We start from the raw sequence: 16,323 nt of genomic DNA on the forward strand, positions 1-16,323 counted from the left end.
TATGGCATTGTGTATGAGTGCCGTGGAGATGTTGACATTGGTGTGTATCTCTCCCTGTAGGCCTTCATGGTGAAACACCTCTTGGAGTATACCCAGGCAACAGAGTCTAACCTGCAGTACAGCTTGTTGTTAGTCCTGGGCCTCCTTCTGACAGAAATCGTGCGGTCTTGGTCGCTTGCACTGACTTGGGCATTGAATTACCGAACCGGTGTCCGCTTGCGGGGGGCCATCCTAACCATGGCATTTAAGAAGATCCTTAAGTTGAAGAACATTAAAGAGAAATCCCTGGGTGAGGTGAGTGAGGGGTATTTGCTTCACAGCAGAGGGCAACTTCCTAGCTTGAGGTTCGTTCCTCTAGGGCCCTGCCTCCTGAGATGAATGAACCATGTCCTTGCAGGGCCCCCTCACTACTCTTTGTATCTGACAGCTCATCAACATTTGCTCCAACGACGGGCAGAGGATGTTTGAGGCAGCAGCCGTTGGCAGCCTGCTGGCTGGAGGACCCGTTGTTGCCATCTTAGGCATGATTTATAATGTAATTATTCTGGGACCAACAGGCTTCCTGGGATCAGCTGTTTTTATCCTGTTTTACCCAGCAATGGTGAGTAAGCCTCCCAGCTGAATCTTGGCAGCTTCTCTTTAGGAAATGAGTTACTTCCATTGGGTTATAGTAGGCATTGCTGAAGTGTCACATCTCTGATTGGAAATTTCCTCAAAGCAGATTAAATCTAGAGCTAGATAGTGCTTGCTCCGTTGGGACAGAATTTTGACTTGAGAGGAGGTAAGGTGTCACTTGCATGAAAAAGAGTCTGAATGAGAAGGCCAGCCAGTGAGCCCTGTCTCACTTGACGTAGGAGTGTTTGAGTCACTGCGCTGGAGTTGGTGCTAAGTGATAGGGCCCTCCTGCCTCCCCTTTGGAAACATGCAGTATATGTGGTCACTATTGAGAATAAATACTTACTTGTCTTCATTGCCTTACAAAGAGATAAGAATTCAGTAATGTTTTGTTACAATTCAGTAGGTCACTTTTATTAAATACAGTACAACTACATAACATCCTAGCAAACAGGATTATATGCTCATTTTATTGAGAATGACCTTAAGCAGATTAGGTAGTTATCAAGTTTGAATGAGCTTTAATTTGGTGTGGCATCACTTTTCCTTTCAGATGTTTGCATCACGGTTCACAGCATATTTCAGGAGAAAATGCGTGGCTGCCACGGATGAACGTGTCCAGAAGATGAATGAAGTTCTTACCTACATTAAATTTATTAAAATGTATGCCTGGGTCAAAGCATTTTCTCAGAGTGTTCAAAGTGAGTTTAAAGATTTCGTATGTGCATGTGGTGGAAGGACTCTGGATTCTTTGGGTCTTATTCACACACTTGGCTTTCTGAACACATTATATACTAGGACTAGTGTCTAGTATTGTAGGACATAATATCATAGAATCTTTGTGTTCAAAAGGGATCTTAGAGGTTTGAACCCATAACCTCATCTCACTGATGAGGAAATTGAGACCTGGGAAAATGGATTTTTCCCAGTTAATACACAGCTAGTTAGGAATAATTCAGTTTCAAAGCCCCCTGTGTGTATTCTCATCCTGCCCATGATTTTCCAGCCTGGTCATGAGGCTTTGAGGTAAGCTGGGAGTCAGGATGGCTGGATGCTGATCCTAGCTCTGTCAAATATGTAAGTGCCAATAAAGCTAGGAGAAATAGCACAGATGGGGCATTCAGAAAGATCTCAACACAAGTTGAACCAGTGTGCCTTAAAACAGATGAAATTGAAGCAGGAGATACTTAAAAACAAATACATAGATACTTAATTTAAATAAAAGAGATGGGGCTGTTGGTGGACCATAACCTCATCAGGAGCTGAGTCCAATGCTGTAAAACAGTCAATACGTTATAGGTGGAGTAGAAATACAGTGTTCAGGTCGGGCACCAGTGGCACACACCTGTAATCCCAGCACTTTGGGAGGCTGAGGGAGGAGGATCACCTGAGGTCAGGAGTTAAAGACCAGCCCTGCCAATATGGTGAAACCCCATCTGTACTAAAAATACAAAAATTAGCTGGGTGTGGTGACATGATCCTGTAATCCCAGCTACTTGGGAGACAGAGACAGGAGAATGAATCACTTGAACCCAGGAGGCAGAGGTTGCAGTGAGCTGAGATCACGCCATTGCACTCCAGCCTGGGTGTTGCAGCGAGACTCTGTCTCAAAAAAAAAAAAAAAAGAAAAAGAAAAAGTGTTCAGAGCAAGGCAGCTGTTTTCCTTTCATTGAGTAACCTTCAGGAACATGATGTCCAGTTCTGGAATCTGCATTTGATTTATGAGGGCTGTTAAGCTAAGAAGCATCCAGAGGAGGTGACCACTCAAGTGGTGCCCCCCAGTGGATGGGGCTGCCTTGTTAAGCGTGAGTTTGTTTCTACTGGAGTGGAACAAATGGATTCTGAATGGACAGCTGCCAGCAGGTTGATGGCAGGATGGCTGCCAGTGGTCCTTCTGGCTCTCTGATTCTATAGTTTTATGGTCTTTTTTCTGAGATTCCCCTCATCCATCAGCCCCTGACTGGTATCTTTACCTATAGGTATTAATTTGAAAAGAGTGTTCTTACTCATTATAGACATGGCCAAGGTATATAATAAATGTTAAAGTAAGAGTTATTTGTTTTTATGTGACTTACAAACTAGCTGTGAAGATAGTTCCCCAATGCCTTAGACAGTGGTAACACCTTTAAGGTCAGTGCATAGCCTCTTAGAAGAATTAAGTATTTGCCAGGTGCGGTGTTGCATGCCTGTAATCCCAGCACTTTGGGAGGCCGAGGCAGGTGGATCACCTGAGGTCAGGAGTTCAAGAGCAGCCTGGCCAACATGGCAAAACCCCTTCTCTACTGAAAATATAAAAATTAGCCAGGCGTGATGGCACAGCCTGTAATCCCAGCTACCCAAGAGGCCGAGGCAGGAGGATCACTTGAACCTGGGAGGCAGAGGTTGCAGTGAGCTGAGATCACACCACTGCACTCCAGCCTGGGCAACACAGTGAGACTCTATCTTAAAAAAAAAAAAAAGTATTGTCCAGGTGAGGTGGCTTATGCCTTTAGTCTCGACGCTTTGGAAGGAGAGATAGGATCACTAGAGCCCAGGAGTTCGACACCAGCCTGGGCAACATAGTGAGACCTCATCTCTACAAAAAATAAAACTTAACTGGGCATGGTAGTGCACATCTGTGGTCCCAGCTACTTGGAAAGCTAAGGTGGGAGGATTACTTGAGCCACGGAGGTTGAGGTTTCAGTGAGCCATGATTGTGCCACTGCACTCCAGCCTGAGCAACAGAGTGAGACCTCGTCTGAAAAAAAAAGTATCTTATTGTTCTGCTTCCTGCTCCATGGTCTTCAGTACTGTATGGTTGCTTTGCTAATAAGGGGGTTGATTTTGCAAATATTTAAGAAAAATCATTCTGCCTGTAGAAATTATATTTCACCTATCTTCCAGTTGTTGTTACTGCGTTTTTGTATGGAAGCTTCTATGCCACTGCCAACATACAGCAGGCACTCTACGAAGTCTTAGTTACCTCCCCACCGCCCTTTTTTTTTTTCTTTTGAGACAAAGTCTGGCTTTGTCAACCAGACTGGAATACAGTAGTGCAATCTTGGCGCACTGCAGCCTCCACCTTCCGGGTTCAAGCGATTCTCCGGCCTCAGCCTCCCAAGTAGCTGGGATCACAGGCGTGTACTACCACACCCAGCTAATTTTTGTATTTTTAGCGGGATGGGGTTTCACCATGTTGGCCAGGCCAGGCTCGAACTCCTGACGTCAGGTGATTCCCCCTGCTTTGGCCTCCCAGAGTGCTGGGATTATAGGCATGAGCCACCACGCCCAGCCTCTTAGTCCCTTTTTAATTCTCCAGTGTCATTGTGTTGTCTTTCCTAGTAATTCCTTAGGCAAAAATTAAACAACAACCGGGTAAGCAAACGCAACTGCCAATTACAGATACAATTAATGTGTTCATTCTTTCTAAACCTAAGAAACTGGCAAGAAAAATCAGAAAAAGCTATCATAGAAGGTGATCATTGTGTTCATATATAGTGATTGCTTTCTGTTAGATTCATTCCTGTCACTTGATCCATTTCAAACCTCAGCCTTTTATACCAGCTTTAGTGGTAAAGTTGATAGTCATAGGTGTTGAAGAGTGGCTGGAGACCTACGGAGTCTTGTTTGGAGGTGAAGGAACAACATCCCTAGGCTGCTTTTAACTTGCTTTGAAATTGGCTTGCTTTTTCGTAGAAATCCGTGAGGAGGAGCGTCGGATATTGGAAAAAGCCGGGTACTTCCAGAGCATCACTGTGGGTGTGGCTCCCATTGTGGTGGTGATCGCCAGTGTAGTGACCTTCTCTGTTCATATGACCTTGGGCTTCGATCTGACAGCAGCACAGGTCAGGGAACCCTCAGGGATGGGGAACATTTTAGAAATACCACATTTGCCAGAGGCTGAGGCAGGAAAATCGCTTGAACCCAGGAAGCGGAGGTTATGGTGAGCCAAGATCGCGCCACTGCACTCCAGCATGGGTGACAGAGCAAGACTCCATCTCAAAAAAAAAAAAAAAAAAAAAAATACCACATATGGAGATGATGCTCTGATCTTCTTACTGGACCTGGAGGTTTCCCCAAGAATTAGTAGATATTTTTTCATTCATGGGATTAAGCTGAGAAGCAGAAGAGTGGGGAGCCAGCCCTTATGCACAAATAGTGTATGAGTTGTTTTTAGTCAACCTAAATTTGAGTTTAATTCTGAAATTACAGATCATCCTGTGGTTCATATTTACTGGAAATTTTAATTGAAGGTCTCAAAAACTCTACTTAAAAAAAAAAATGTGGCCGGGCATGGTGGCTCACACCTGTAATCCCAGCACTTTGGGAGGCCAAGGCGGGCGGATCACTTGAGGTCAGGAGTTTGAGACCAGCCTGGCAAACATGGTGAAACCCCATCTCTACTAAAAATGCAAAAAATTAGCCGGACGTGGTGTTGAGCACCTGTAGTTCCAGCTACTCGGGAGGCTGAGGCAGGAGAATTGCTTGAACCTGGGAGGTGGAAGTTGCAGTGAGCCGAGATTGTGTCACTGCACTCCAACCTGGGCGACAAAGCGAGACTCCGTCTCAAAAAAAAAAAAAAAAAGTAATTGACTTGTAATAACATCTGACAGTCAAGCTGCAGCCTTCCTAGCACCTGAGAGGAAATTGATGGTGTCAGGTTACTTTAGTTGCATAGCATAATTAGGCACAGTTTCTTCTCTTCTTCTATTTTCAGGCTTTCACAGTGGTGACAGTCTTCAATTCCATGACTTTTGCTTTGAAAGTAACACCGTTTTCAGTAAAGTCCCTCTCAGAAGCCTCGGTGGCTGTTGACAGATTTAAGGTAAGTGGCTCCTTTCCCTGCCCCAGTGTCAGGAGCCCTCCCCACACAACTAACTGCTGGCTCTGTTCAAGGGGCCATACAGGCTGGCCTCACTGGATTTAAGCTTGGCTTTGGCCTTTTGGCAAGTCGGTAAGAAAAAGGGGGCAGTGGAGGAGACTGAATTGAGGGATGAGACTTACCACCTTTTTAAATTAATGTGAATTTTTACCTTTTCTGGACGGCCATGATCTGAGCTCCCAGGATTGCAGAGTTCCCCTTTAGAGCTAGCCCCTTCCACCTGGTCCTGACATGGATGTGTCGCAACTCACTGGGCCTTGAAGTGGCTTAAACCTAGAAGACCAGCACTGTGGGGCATCTTCCCCTTGATCTTTGTTACTGTCACTTTGATGGGTTGACACGCTGAATCCTTTTTGATACTTTCTTTTTCCTGCCCTGTGGTTGCTACTCACGACGCAGGGAAAGCAGTGACATGGAAATAGTCGTAAAACTAGATCATGTTGAGAAGTGCAGTTAAGTAAGTATCAGCTTCTTTTTTTTTTTTTTTTTTTTTTTTTTGAGGCGGAGTCTCGCTCTGTCGCCCGGACTGGAGTGCAGTGGCCAGATCTCAGCTCACTGCAAGCTCCGCCTCCCGGGTTTACGCCATTCTCCTGCCTCAGCCTCCCGAGTAGCTGGGACTACAGGCGCCCACCACCTCGCCCGGCTAGTTTTTGTATTTTTAGTAGAGACGGGGTTTCACCATGTTAGCCAGGATGGTCTCGATCTCCTGACCTCGTGATCCGCCCGTCTCGGCCTCCCAAAGTGCTGGGATTACAGGCTTGAGCCACCGCGCCCGGCCCCAGTATCAGCTTCTTTTTTTGCAGGTGGTTAGTTGATCATACCTTGGCTGTGTTCCTTGTTCCTTCAGGATAATACACATACATGATATGAAAGGGAGTATATTTGGGAGGGTGGAGAGAAATAGATATTTGACAGTGGTTAATACTTAACAAAAAAAAGGGGACGCCATGTGGGCTGGAATTCTTTGACATTGCCACTGCATAGATTAGCTCCTATGCCCCTGCTTGTCTTTATTGGCCGGTGAGAAGAATACGAAAGCAATTTTGCTGATGTGAAGGCTTGAAGCTCACATGTTTGAGGAATGGATATAATCATCTTGGAGGTTCAGGAGAAAACAAATTGGATTTTCTTCTTAAGAAACGTGGAAACTCAGTTCCTGGGATTTGTTTATATTCTGCTTGTTTACAGTTGACCAGGTGACTTTTATTTGGTCAAGAAAGCCAGTCCTGGCCAGGCATGGTGGCTCGTGCCTGTAGTCCTAGCTCTTTGGGAGGCTGAGGCAGGTGGATCACTTGAGCCCAGGAGTTCAAGACCAGCCTGGGCAACACAGCAAGACCCCATCTCTACAAAAAAATAAAAAAATAGCCAGGCGCAGTGGCGTGCGCCCGTAGTCCTAGCTACTCGGGAGGCTGAGGTGGGAAGATTGCTTGAGCCCAGGAGGTAGAGGCTGCAGTGAGCTATGATCATGGCACTGCACTCCAGCCTGGACAACAGAGTGAGACTCTTATCTTTTTTTTTTTTTTTTTAAAGAAGAAAGAAAAAGGAAGGAAGGGAGGGAGGGGAGAGAGAGAAGGAAGGAAGGAGAGGGAGAGTGAGGGGGAGGGGGAGAGGGAGGGGAAGAAAGCTAGTCTTCTAATGTGCCCCTCCCTGACCCCAGCGTGGCCATTTAGAAAACCAAGAGCCAGAGTCATATGAAAAAAAATGGCCTAATGGGACTCTGAGCTTTATTTTGCTGAATCCGCAATAACCGGTCGTGGATGAAAGGCAAATGTTTGACTATAAGTTCTCCCTGCTGTTCATTTCTGTATTCTTGTTAGTGAATGGATTTGGTAGCACTTTGAATAAAGTAAGGGCCTGTAGTGTAGGTTGGTCCTCCCCTTGTTTTTCGAGGGCTCTCATCTCCTGCTTAGTAGTGAGGACTTGGATTAGCAGGTGGCTTTCACATCATAGGTCCCTCCTCTCTCCAGGAAGCTTCAGAGTTAATAGTAGAAGCAGCACCACCCACAGCTCTATTTGATGCCCCATGAGACTTTAGAACCCTGCTATCTTATTCCTCTTGGCAGTCTCAGTCTCTTTTTTTCCTTCTTATTCTTTTTTTAATTAGATGCTTGGCACAAGATAGCAAGTATTTATGGCCGGGCATGGTGGCTTACGCCTGTAATCCCAACACTTTGGGAGGCTGAGGTGGGTGGATCACTTGAGGTCAGGAGTTCAAGACCAGCGTGGCCAACACGGTAAAACCCCATCTCTACTAAAAATCCGAAAAATTAGCCAGGCATGGTGGTGCGCGCCCGTAGTCCCAGCTGCTCAGTAGGCTGAGGCAGGAGAATCACTTGAACCTGGGAGGTGGGGGTTGCCATGAGCCGAGATCGCGCCACTGCACTCCAGCCTGGGCAACACAGAGAGACTCTGTCTCAGAAAAAAAAGAAAAAAGAAGATAACAAGTATTTATTACTTAATCCCTCCCCAACTCTAAGCCTGTTCTTTCTTCTTCTTATCTTCGGATGTTTATTAATTAGAATTATATTGACTTTATGAGGGTTGAAGGGCTGTTTTTTAGGTGTAAGGCAACTGTTCATTATGTTTCCGAGTACGTTAAAGGAAGTCTGCCACAATTGGGGAACCATCTAAGGCAGCCTTTTGAAAACAACAAAACCGTTCCTGGGATTGTATCTCCCCAAAAGCGTCTGCCCTCCCATCATTTTTAGAAGATGGAATATAGAATAACAAGGATGGGACTTGCTTCTTTGATTCATTTTACAGACCTTGAAACTCATTAACGATGTTGCAGAGCCCTGCTTTTCACCCTGTGTCTTGTTTTACATCATTTTCTTTCTTTCTTTTTTAAATTGGAGTTGGAGAGCTGATAGATTGGCAAGTATAGTGTTTTCTCTATTTCACCTACCCTGCAAGTGCATCTTGCAGGAGAACTTGTTGCTTCCTGTTGGGTAGTATGCATAAAGAATAGGAAAAGAGATATAAAATTTATTTATGTAACCTGTAATTTATTGATTTGATGACCTGTAGAAAGGCAGTGCGAAGCTGCACTGATTGTCACCAGTGGAATAGGGTGGCTTGTTCTAGCAAATACAGACACAGGACACCCAGTGAAATACTGCATGGAATATACTTATACTAAAAAATTATTATTGTTTTTCTGGAATCTAAATTTGACTGGGGCCGGGCATGGTGGCTCACGCCTGTAATCCTAGCACTTTGGGAGGCTGAGTGGGTGGATCACTTGAGGCCAGGAGTTCGAGACCAGCCTGGCCAACTTGGTGAAACCCCGTCTCTACTAAAAATACAAAAATTAGCTGGGCGTGGTGGTGGGTACCGGTAATCCCAGCTACTCGGGAGGACTGAGACAGGAGAATGGCATGAATCTGGGAGGCAGAGGTTGCAGTGAGCCGAGATTGCACCCCTGCACTCCAGCCTGGGTGACAGAGTGAGACCCTGTCTCAAAAAAATAATTAATTAATTAATTTAACTGGGCATCTTATATTTATCTGGCAACCCTGTGAGTAGTCCCCTCTTCTGCTCTCAACAGATTCATTCTGATTTGATTCTTCTAGTGAATGAATAGTGTTTTCATGGTCAGTGTCCTGTGATAAAGTTGAGGCTTATGGTTTATAGGTTTATATGGTTATAGGTTTACGTTATATCTAAGATTCTGTTGTTCTGACAGGTGCAAATTCAAGTAGATACAAGTTCAAGTATGGGGAGGCCCTTGTCTGCCTCTTAGCACATCAGGACAGAGTGATCTGAAGCCAAAATTCTCCTGGTAGAAGGGAGGGTAAGGCTGCGGGGAGTAGGAAGGAAACATGGGGGCTGGAGCTGTGAAAACCAGTAGATACTGGCATGTTTCTTAATAGTTCGTTGAGGCCTAAAAGACCTTTGTTCTTTGAATAACTCTGTAGGGGAGAGAAATGATGGAAATTCTGTCATCATGTGGTTTTACTCTGTGAAGGTGATCAAAATGTTTGGCATGTTACTCTTAGCTCAGTCTCTCAGGAAGGCTTTGAACAAATGAAACCAGCAGCCGTTTCAGCAAGCAGGGGCTACACCTAATGTTACTCAAGAGTGAAGATTATCTCAGAAGTTTAGAATCATGACACTGCGGGGAAGACAGGATCAGGGATGAATGGGAGACGGGAGCTTAAGGGAGAGCTTAGAAGTTTAGAATCCAAGAGAGAAAGGGTTTGTTCTTGGGGAGAGGGATTATGTATGATATTTTATAGCACCGGCAAAATTTAAGATAGCTGCGGGGTTCTCAGTAACTAAGCAGAGTCCTGACCCTAAAAGCTATCTTTTCTCTAAAGATTTTGTAATGTTTAAAATTTTTAAAAATTAAGATAAATATATTTTAAATCATACTGTGAATCCAACTGGTATAACAATCTGTAGAGAAGATCACTGGCTTAAGAGAATTGTTAGAAGTGGATTCAAAGTCTTATGGGAACATCCTGGGCTGCGATATATTATGATCAGTGTTTTACGTCTTCATTTCAGAAACATTTCCCTCTTCAAGAATTCATTCTTCAGCCGGGTGCGGTGGCTCACACCTGTAATCCCAGCACTTCGGGAGGCTGAGGCAGGCAGATCACTTGAGTCCAGGAGCTCAAGACCAGCCTGGCCAACATGGCGAAACCCCATCTCTACAAAAAAATACAAAAATTAGCCGGCATGGTGGCGCATGTCTGTAATTTCAGCTACTTGGGAGGCTGAGGCATGAGAATCTCTTGAACCTGGGAGGTGGAGGTTGCAGTGAGTTGAGATTGTGCCACTGCACTCCTGTCTGGGCAACAGAGCAAGACTCTGTCTCAAAAAAAAAAAAATTGTTTATTTTAATGTAACTCAGGGGTCTCTGGGAATGAGTGGGAGGAAAGTGTCTTGTTCTCTTCCCAAGGGATGTTTCTCTGGGAGATACCCTTCACTTCCATGCAAGCCTGTTCCTTTGGTTGTTGAACTCTCAAGTTCCAAGGCAAGGCTTTGAAGACATGAGAGTTTCTTGGCAAGAAGATGTTCTCTGTGGTAGATGAAATTTTTAGATACTGTTTTCTGACAGTAGCAATGTAAGCCTGTGACAGTCTTTACTTCTAGATACGTGCGGTGCTGTGAGTGTGGGAAGTGGGCAGGCTTTGGGATTCTGCAGGAGGGGTCTGGAAGGAAAACACATAGTGAGCATCTGTACTGGAGGTCAGCATGCCCTTTGCTTTTCCTACCTGCTTTTTACTACTCCTTAGAACAAGGGGCTACATGCCAGTCAGTTAAATGTCATTAGGTCCGCGTTAGGCTGGCTGAGGGGGAAAGGCAGTTTAGCATGTAATTTGTCATGTAGAATATTGGGTCATTGACAAGGCCCCTGGACCTCTTGAGGTTGCCCCCACACTCCCATGACCCCTTGATGGGCCTGAGACTGGCTGCACTAATGAGCTACCTTTTGCCCTTCAGCTTCCTTCCACTGTATAGCCTGATGTGTTTTGCTACGTGAGTGTGCGCCCTAGGCTTGTCTCCCTGGTCTTGATCCAGTGTCTCATCTTTGCACCTCTCTCACAACTCCTATCAGAGTTTGTTTCTAATGGAAGAGGTTCACATGATAAAGAACAAACCAGCCAGTCCTCACATCAAGATAGAGATGAAAAATGCCACCTTGGCATGGGACTCCTCCCACTCCAGTATCCAGAACTCGCCCAAGCTGACCCCCAAAATGAAAAAAGACAAGAGGGCTTCCAGGGGCAAGAAAGAGAAGGTGAGGCAGCTGCAGCGCACTGAGCATCAGGCGGTGCTGGCAGAGCAGAAAGGCCACCTCCTCCTGGACAGTGACGAGCGGCCCAGTCCCGAAGAGGAAGAAGGCAAGCACATCCACCTGGGCCACCTGCGCTTACAGAGGACGCTGCACAGCATCGACCTGGAGATCCAAGAGGTAAGCAGCCCGCCCCCTGCCTCCCCACCCGCACCCCGCCACCCCGTGCTGATCTGCCACCAATAGGCGGCTGCTGTTCCTTTTCACAAAGTGCTTTGTGGCTAGAAGTGATTTTGAACTAAAGAGCAAATTAGACCAGCTCTAACTCTAAAAAAAACCAATTAAGCATTTTGCAGCAGAAATGAATAACAACTGATCTTATGAGGTGATTGTTTTATAAGCAAGGAAATGAAACATTCAAGAGGATTTTCCAGGATTTTCCCCTAAAGAGGATTCAGTTTTAGTTGTATGTGAGCTGTGACAGCTATTTCTGATTGTTACCACTCTGTGAGGGTCCTTGTGCAGGAGGCTGTGCATCATACCTGGCGCGTCATAGGTAGTCTCAGGGCTACTGTGACAACAGTCGTGTTGTAATTATTTATTCTTAATATAAGTTAAGGATCGTTACAGTAGATGATGTCACAGCCAGGTAGCATAAGATTAGTCTCAGAGGGCCTCCCATAGGGAATGGTGGAACAGAGATGCCAGGTTCAAGGCTTTTAAAATATAGACTATGTATTTTGGAACCAGCACCATGTTCACAGGTCTGTGTCATTAGAGGGCCCCAGATGTGTATATATTCATTCATTCAACAGCCATTTTATGAGTATCAAATTCCATGCCAGATGCTGTGGTAGGGCTGGGCATAGAGCTACAAAAACCCAAACAGACAAAAATCCTGTCCTTCGTGGAGTTTACATTCTAGCAGGCACAGACAGGTTGTGAGCAAATAAAATATATTGCATATCAGATGGTGATAAGGGCTATGACAGAAGGGGACAGAGGCTGGGCATGGTGGTTCATGCCTGTAATCCCAGCACTTTGGGAGGTCAAGGTGGGCAGATCGCTTCAGCCCAGGAGTTCAAGACCAGCCTGGCCAACATGTTGAAACCCTGTCTCTACAAAAAATAGAAAAATTAGCCGGCTGTACGCCTATAGTCCCAGCTACTTGGGAGGCTGAGGCAGGGGAATTGCTTGAGCCCAGGAGGCATAGGTTACAGTGAGCTGAGATCGCACCACTGCACTCCAGCCTGGGTGGCAGAGTGAGAGACTCAGTGAGACTCAGAGTGAGTCTCAAAAAAAAAGAAAAAATGGTGGACAGGGAGAGAGTGTGCTGGGGCAGGGAGCAAGTGTGGTTACAACTTGAATAGCTGCCTGAGGGAAGGCGTCATTTAAAAAGTAATATTTGGGCAAAGATCAAAGGAGATGAGGGAGAGAGCTACCTGGGTATGGGGTGGGTGGGTAAGAACATTCCAGGCCAAAGGAACAGAAACACAGAGACCACAAGTGGTGAGTGTGCCTGTTACTGGAGTGGAATGAGCGTGGGAGAGAGTAGTGGATGCCAGGGGCAGAGGTGGTGCCTGCCAGAGCCTCTGGTGAGACTTCGGCTTTACTCCAAGTGGGAAGAGGAGCCTTTGGAGGATTCACAGCAGAATGACATGATCAGACTTATGTGTGAAGAGGATCATTCTGGTTGCTGCAGGGGGAGACAAGGAAGCAAGGAGAACAGTCAAGGCTCTGTTACCACAGTAACCAGGAGAAAGATGAGGATGTCTTAGATCAAGGTTGCTGGTGGGAGGTGGTAAGAAATGTTTGTCCATGTAACTGGAAGTAGGGAGGAGGAGGTTTGAATGCAGTGTTTATCAAAATCAGCAACTGACCAGAGGCATGGTAAGCCGATCCAGAACTAGACTGAGAAGAGAAGAAAAAGCTTCTAGCTTTTGAAAACTATGAGCAAGAAGGGGAGAGAGTCTTTAGTGACACCACTTGAAACTATTAGTGTCATTGAAGGGCATGCAAGTCCGTTTTTTTACTTCAGTTAACTCTTTTTTTTTTTTTTTTTTTTTTTTTTTTGAGATGGAGTCTGGCTCTGTCGCCCAGGCTGGAGTGCAGTAGCATGATCTCGCCTCACTGCAACCTCTGCCTCCCGGGTTTAAGTGATTCTCCTGCCTCAGCCTCCCGAGTAGCTGGGATTATAGGCATGTGCCACTGTGCCTGGTTAATTTTTGTATTTTTAGTAGAGACAGGGTTTCACCATGTTGGCCAGGCTTGTCTCGAACTCCTGACCTCAGGTGGTCCACCTGCCTCAGCCTTTCAAAGTGCAGGGATTACAGGCGTGAGCCACTGCACCTGGCCTTACTTCAGTTAACGCCTAACAGGCTTTTCATTTAGTAACTATTAGCTTGATTATTGAGGCAGCTCTAATACATTGCTAATCAGCTCTATTAGAAAATGATTCCACACATGCAGCTAAAATGTATTCTTTTACTTTGTATGTTAACCCTCATTCTGCCCTTCAGAGCCCACAGACACATGGGAGACCTTTAGCCATTTGAAGAGAGATCCCTTAATTCTCCCTGGGCCTTCTTTTTAGGGAAGGGAAGGGGAGGTGATGTTTGCCAAGTGTCTTCTGTGCACCAGGCATTTTTCTCATTTTTGGTGTCTCATTTAGTCATCATTTAATCATCAAAATAGCATTTTTCTCACGTAAACCTAACTGGCCTGAGCAGAGGTTGAACCTCTGACTTGACCTCCTTGTTGCCACCAGGCAGTAAACCATTCAGTACTCCTGGACCACGTCAAAAACTATTTGTTCAACTATCAGATACTGTCCTTAGTTTTACAAGGATACTGCCTTTCCTCAAGGTGCTCAGAGTCCAAAGAAGGAGACAGACACAGTATTAGGTTAAGTCCCGGGCCTGGATCACACAGTTAGAAAGTGCTAGTGAAACTGGGATTCAGATAAAGACCCATCTGCCTCCAGAATCCATGCTCCGTTCATACCACCACTCTCCCTTCCTTCCTGGGGATGCTTGAACCAGCACAGGGCTGTAAACAAGTGACCCTTTTGAAGTCATCTGTCTGTCCCTTGAAAACTTTCAGTGCGACTTTGAGAACTCTGTATCTTGCCTAAGGATACTCAGTTAGTCATAGACTTGGTTTTCTACTTTTGTGTGGGATTGATGATATAAATAGTCCTCAGATTTTTGGAAATGTTTTGCAGAAAAATGGAAGCAACAGTGTCCATGGTTTTTATGGAAAATACATGATGTTTACACCTTAGAGAAAAATCATAATAAAATGATTTTTTAAGAGTCCTGCCCTCTCTTCTGGAAAACAGCAAAAACAAGTAAATAAAGAATATGGGTGGCCAGGTGCGGTGGCTCATGCCTGTAATCCCAGCACTTTGGGAGGCCGAGGCGGGTGGATCATTTGAGGCCAGTAGTTTGAGACCAGCCTGGCCCGGAGTGCGAGAATGATGGTGGGCTACCAGAATGTGAGAATGATGGTGGGATACTGGAGTGGGCAGCGTGTTTACTTTCCCCAAAGGGCTTCCATTCTGTGTCTCTACAGAAACCCATGAGATAGGCAGCTAATGAGTGAGAAAACAGGTAAGTGGCCTGCTGAGTTATCAGGGTGACAGTTCTGTATGGGTAGACTACAGTTAATGTGTTTTTTCCTCAAGTCCTTTGAGATGAATGGTCAGTAGTATCTCAATGACCCTCCTCTCTGTGTACCTTGTCCAGGGTAAACTGGTTGGAATCTGCGGCAGTGTAGGAAGTGGAAAAACCTCTCTGATTTCAGCCATTTTAGGCCAGGTAAGATTTTTGTTACTGTCCTTTTCTGCTTCTTTGTCTGATTCACAAGAGTCTCAGGAAAAAATGAACAAATTTCCTGAAGAGAGTCAGGAAAGGTGGAAACAAATGAACCCTCAGCCTGCATTGTACTCCCCCAATTCCCCCCAGTTCCACCCCTTCACAGCCTTCTGCCTGGAAGGAGGCTTGGTGGGCGCCTGATGGATGACTGACTGTTGCCTCAGCTGGAGCCATTTGGTTTCATGCCTTCTTTCATTCAGCGTGTATCTATTGAATGTCACAGGTATGCCCGTGTGTTGAAAATGGCAGAGATAAGAGATGAACAGACACCCTACACTGCAGTGCTGCCAGGAGAGTTAACCTGTAAAGAAACAGGGCTGACAGCACTCCCAGCCTGTCTGTCAGACAGGACTGTCAGGGTTTGATCTAGAAGCAGAGCCGCTTTGTTTTCTGCCTAATCCCTGAAAGAGTCATGCCCTTGGCGAGTTCATGGTCCAGTGGGGAGCAAGGCCTTGAGGACACACAAGCACATCTCCAGGCAGGGAGTGAACAGCACGCAGGGCCCAGCACACGGTGGCCAGTACTGAGAGTGAGGGACAGGATGGGGCTGGAGTCATGCCGCTGAGACACATTATCATTGCTGTGTTTTAGAACCAAATAATCCAGAAAAAACAAACAAACAAACAAAAAAACAAGGTGCCCACGTGCTTTTAAACTAGAATTAAATTAACTTGACTTAGATGGTTGAGATGAGCGTAAACTTATGATTATCTCTACATCCTGATGGATAAGGTCCGCTGAATTGAAATGAAACACATGGGGAGCAGGCATGCTTTTGTAGTCTCTTACTTTCTTGTCTTGTTTGGCATCAGCTGTCACAGTTGTTGAGTTGTGGTCCTCCTTGAGGGTGGTGGTGCCTGGGGCCGTCTGAGTTCGGATCATGGCGGGCAGCGCCCGCACCTTCTGCTTTATGACACTCTCCAGTGATGGGGCCCAGCCTTTGGTCTTGTAAAAAGCACCAAACTTCCTAGGTGATTTCTGATGACCAACCAGATTTGGAGGGCCAGTGAGGAGAGACAGAGATGGGGGGAGGGGGAACAGGAAAGAAAAGGTCAATTCGTAAGTGCTGCTCTGCCATCTACCTATGTGCTCCGTTTTCCAGGGTTGATTAGGCAGTGGTTAGGTTGAAAACCAAGTCAGGCTTTGCTTCTGGACAAATCCTGGCAGCCCTGTCTCTGGCAGGGAAACGGGTTGTGCTGGTCAGCCCTACTTTAACTGTAGTTTACCTC

At 45.8% G+C, this 16,323-nt stretch overlaps 1 protein-coding gene across 10 annotated transcripts in view; it reads left to right on the plus strand.

Annotated features, from left to right (window-relative positions):
- The window catches only part of ABCC5 (ATP binding cassette subfamily C member 5), a 95,722-nt gene that overhangs the window by 33,456 nt on the left and 45,943 nt on the right, over window positions 1–16,323 (plus strand). For 9 of the 10 annotated variants that reach the window (XM_010366200.2, XM_030931377.1, XM_030931399.1 and 6 more), the window contains 7 exons: window positions 61–294; window positions 428–601; window positions 1,169–1,316; window positions 4,291–4,439; window positions 5,312–5,419; window positions 11,043–11,399; window positions 14,966–15,037. In XM_010366200.2, the coding sequence (XP_010364502.1) occupies window positions 61–294; window positions 428–601; window positions 1,169–1,316; window positions 4,291–4,439; window positions 5,312–5,419; window positions 11,043–11,399; window positions 14,966–15,037 (1,242 nt within the window). Of the gene's footprint in view, window positions 1–60; window positions 295–427; window positions 602–1,168; window positions 1,317–4,290; window positions 4,440–5,311; window positions 5,420–10,927; window positions 11,400–14,965; window positions 15,038–16,323 lie in introns of all 10 variants that reach the window. The other variant, XM_030931419.1, reaches the window with a different exon arrangement.

The sequence above is a fragment of the Rhinopithecus roxellana genome, chromosome 1 (assembly GCF_007565055.1).
Source record: "Rhinopithecus roxellana isolate Shanxi Qingling chromosome 1, ASM756505v1, whole genome shotgun sequence".
Taxonomy (NCBI): domain Eukaryota; kingdom Metazoa; phylum Chordata; class Mammalia; order Primates; family Cercopithecidae; genus Rhinopithecus; species Rhinopithecus roxellana.